This window comes from Lagenorhynchus albirostris, chromosome 1 (genome assembly GCF_949774975.1).
Source record: "Lagenorhynchus albirostris chromosome 1, mLagAlb1.1, whole genome shotgun sequence".
In the NCBI taxonomy this organism is placed as follows: domain Eukaryota; kingdom Metazoa; phylum Chordata; class Mammalia; order Artiodactyla; family Delphinidae; genus Lagenorhynchus; species Lagenorhynchus albirostris.
Window position 1 is genome coordinate 178,674,935 of NC_083095.1, and position 4,397 is coordinate 178,679,331.

At 38.0% G+C, this 4,397-nt stretch overlaps 1 protein-coding gene across 1 annotated transcript; it reads right to left on the minus strand.

The window, feature by feature from the left end:
* Window positions 1–3,274: 3,274 nt before the first annotated feature.
* Window positions 3,275–3,703, minus strand: LOC132504169 (2-iminobutanoate/2-iminopropanoate deaminase-like). The gene has a single exon (XM_060121293.1). It carries the CDS (start codon window positions 3,686–3,688, stop codon window positions 3,275–3,277), a length of 414 nt encoding a protein of 137 aa, XP_059977276.1. The 5' UTR covers window positions 3,689–3,703.
* Window positions 3,704–4,397: the final 694 nt, after the last annotated feature.

The window sequence follows — 4,397 nt, forward strand, 5'->3', positions numbered from 1 at the left end:
GTTTTATGTGACACAGGAGAATTCATAAGGAATGAAGACCAGAAGAAGCAGTTAAGCCCAAGTATTTTTACACTAGGTTTGATGAAGACTGGGAAGTCGTGGTAAAATGTGATAGGACAAAAGGATACGAGATACAGTTAGTACACTGGGGGGAATTTAGCAAGGCCTGATCATTTGGATTCCTCCTGGCATCACTCCATCTGTGAAGATAAGAAGGGCACCTCTCTCATGAGGATCTCATGACCCACTTTGGGGAAGAGGGGAGATGAGAGAATCCTTTCTGCACCTGCTACATCCCAAATTCCTTCAACCCAAAATATTCAAGATGTCAAGGTGCCATATTGTGAGGTAGCATGTGTTTTACCCCATCAGCCAAACCCCTAATAACAAGGAGATGGGAACCACAATATGAAGACGTAATTGAGCTAAGAGGCTCCTCTGAGTAATGAGAAGAAAAAAAAAAAATGAAGAGTAGAAAGTGCAACAGAGTAGACACCTCCCCAAAACTAATAAAGACCATTAGAAAGGTCCGAGGTCTGACACTTGGGGGAGGGTTGATATGAGCCATTGCACCTGTGTGGTTACAGATGCATGAATGAAATTTGATGACTCCAGCAGAGGACCAAGTATGCACCTCGGGCACCAGCAAAGCAGTAGCACTAAAGAGGAGAGAGAATCTCAAAGTTGGGGCTTCATTGTGAAAATTAAATTATTCTTATTTTATTGTCTTCATATATGTGCGACGTCATCGTCTCTGCAGCGTCAGGACCTCTACCACTCTACCCCTACACACACGGACAGAAACAATTTTTGCACCTCTGGGAACCTAAATAAAGAGCATGCCGAGGAACGCATGAGATGTCGCCATAGAGTAAAGAAAGACTGTTGTGAGCAACTTTGAAAACTGTCTCACTATTTCCAGTGACGCTTTGTATATTTGTGAGCACACGTGTGATTAGAGGCTGGAGCTGAGTCCTCATGTGATTAGCTCTGTGTGATGGCGTGTTTGTGTAAACGTCTGTAGAAGCATTTGTACACAAGACGTGGGTAAGTAAAGGATCCCAAATGGTGTCCTAATCAGAAATGTTGTCTCAGAAGTGAGATAGATTGAAACAATCTATAAAGAGAATAAGAAAGAGAAAGGAAGTTAAGTCAGAAGAGGAAAAAGGCCAAAGTGTTACTGAAGAGGCACAAATGTGATAAATCTAAAATAGACGTTTAGCACCAGTTATAACTTTGCCACTCTGCTGTGACATTTAAAAATTACCAACTCCATAATATGGTTTAAAGCAGTGTTTACCAACCTTAAATGGGTTTAGACATTCATCACTCACATGTGAAAGAAGTTTAGGTCAAGCATAAGAAAAAACTTACTAAAGAACATAGAGTCTCTAGTTAATAGATGTAATTTGTGATATTTTCATTAACCTAAGCTATTATAAAATAGTGCATTACATTACAGAAAAAAGCAAAATTTCAGAGAAATGATTACCAATTTATCATTCCTGGTTAATAGGAAGAAATCCACTTTCTGAAGAGAAGTAAAGAAAACCTTTCATTTTGATTGCCTTGGCCAATGTAAAAATGAAGAAATAGAATGTGACATTTTAAATCTCACAGACAGGTTTAGTGTAAACTGTTACAAAGTGGAAGAGGTATACAGATCTTAGCTGATTTTCCCCTGGAACCTGTTTTCTTGAAGGTTTAGGCATTTCACAAATCTGCATTTGTGTAATGGTTTACCCTTTTTCAAAGGGCTTTTACATTTCTGATTCTTGCTGATCCCCATAACAACTTTGCACAGTGTTTGAGTATTAAGTGTGAGCTACAGAGAGGTTGTGTGGTTTATTTGAGATGTCACAGTCTGTGACAGCCCCACCACAAGTGATACTTATTCTACAGTCATTAATGCCTCCCTAAAATTATACAAAGGGAATCCACACATCCATTCCAGGAACTGTAGAGCCATCCACTGTCTTGTGTTCCTGTGAGATTTCCTGCCGGGAGGGGAACACAAAGGCTGCCATCTTGGTGGTATGGGTTCATTCTGACCAGTTGGTACCCAGGCCATGATAAACATTTTAATACCATCTGTGATTACTTGTGTAAAGGAAAAGACCCTGGATGGGGGTCAGGAAAGTTGAGTTCTCGTTCTGGTTTTTATTATTGAGAATACTGCAGCCATCGTGGCTAACACTTACTGAATGCTTACTTCAAATAACGCCAAGTGTGCCACATGGAGAATCAATTCTCACAGCCACCCTCTGTAGTAGATAAGCTCAGCTTGTACTTTACTGATAAGAAAACCTAGATCTAGAGAAATGAAACAAGTTGCCCAAGGATATGAAGCTTCCTGAGAAGCCAGGACTTGAACTTGGCAGTCAAATGCCAGAACTTGTGTTTCTAACCATTATGAGAACCTGCCATTCACTGGTTGACCGATTTAGGCAATCTCTTAGTTTCCCTGAGTTCAGTTTCCTTGATTACTTAGTAAAAAGGTTTCACTAAGTCCCTTCAAATTCCATATACATTATGGAAATTAGAGAAGAAATACTGCTGAAGTGTGATTTCTCCTTTGTTAATCAGTGTGTAGAAGTTGCTCTGAACCCAACAGATAAAACTGAAGGGCTTCACACCCCCACCGGTTTCCTCCATTGTAAACTTCGTGTATCATATTTTTTTATTTTATACTTTAGGTATGTTCCCAGTATGTTACAGACAGAATTTTATTTCATTTTATTTTTTTATTACTTTTTTAAATCTGCATGCTATTTTATTTCCATTAGAAAAATATTATCTATATAAAATTTGGTCCAGTTTCTTCTCCTTTACCTCTACCATTCAAACTTAAATGCTTTAATTTTACTCAAGTAAAAGCAGAATCATGTATCTGACATGAGAACTAAATAGTTCACATCATTAAATTAATAGAGTTTAATTGAATTAGGTGTGCTCTTTCTTATTTCTCAGGAATAGTAACTCATCTTTCCTATATGCTATTTCCCTTTACTTTTATTTTTCTGAGTAACTATGTAATGTGTGTCTCTTTTCCCACATCCAGTAATATGAGTGTTATAGAAGTGTAATTTATAACATCAGTAACTAGATTCATCATTAATCTTCAACTCATGTTCAATTCCCCTTATCATATGGTATTTCCATAATAACTTCAGATATTTCAGTCAACCTTACACTTTCCAACAAATACTGTAAAGATTAAGACGTTGATTTAAAAACATTATTAAAATTCCAGACTGAATAACACTGGGCCCACTTAGAGCGATGCTGTCACGAGAGGTCCTTGGACAGCTACTGCTTCAATCTCAACACGGCCTCCTTTGGTAAAAGCAGCTACCTGGTAAGCAGCTCTTGCAGGAAAACTACTCTGGAAATACTGCTTGTAGATGTCATTGACAGTATTGAAGTCGTTTATGTCAGCCAGCAAAACAGTCGTTTTTACCGCATTCGTGAAGTCACAGCCTGCTGCTTTCAGAATTTCACCCATGTTTGTAAGAGCTTGTTTAGCCTCTTCTGCCACCCCTCCTGGCACAAGCTGTCCACTTGCAGGATCCATGCCTAGCTGTCCTGAAATGTAAATGGTCCTGTCGACTAACACAGCCTGACTGTAGGGACCAATGGCCGCTGGGGCTTTCGTGGTGCTGATCACCTTTCTGATCAAAGATAACATGGCTAATCCCTTTCCCTTGCTGCCCTCACCCGTACGTACTACGTACTCGCGTCTCACGGGTCTCTACAGACAGAATTTTAAAATGAAAATGCTATGTTAAATTTACTGGATGATTAATCTTTTTAAAAATTCTATTGTGAATCTTTTTGTGTTTGTTGTTCTTAAATTTTATTACTTTTAAACCACTTTATTGAGGTATGATTCACATATAAAAAGCTATACATACTTAATGTGCAACTTGATGAGTTTGGAGATAAGTATACACTCATGAAACCATCATCATAATCAATGTCATAAACCTATCCATCACCTCTGGAAGTTTTCTCCTGCCCTCTTATTTATCATTATTTTTAGTACTGTTATTAGTGATAAGAACACTTAACATAAGATCTATCCTCCTAGCAAATTTTTAAGCATACAATACAGTATTGTTAACTATATTGTGAATCATTTGTAAAATAAAGAATCATCCCTTTAAAATTGCTTTTGTAAAACTCAGATTTTCATTGTGAAGTGCTTAATTAGAAGTGCTCCTATAATTCAACAGGTCTTTACACAGCTTTGTGCTTTTGTTCCACTATCCTAAACACAGCTCCAAAGAGGTAGTTCAATCTGATTAATATCAGTAATTCCTTCTTTCTTCCTAAACAGATTCTTCATTGTCCTCATTCTATGGAGGGGAGGCTTCTGGTCTCCCTGATGGTTTTCA

Bases quoted from the DNA above. Each gene is read 5' to 3' on its own strand.
- LOC132504169 (XM_060121293.1), bottom strand. From the start codon at position 3,688: ATGTTATCTTTGATCAGAAAGGTGATCAGCACCACGAAAGCCCCAGCG.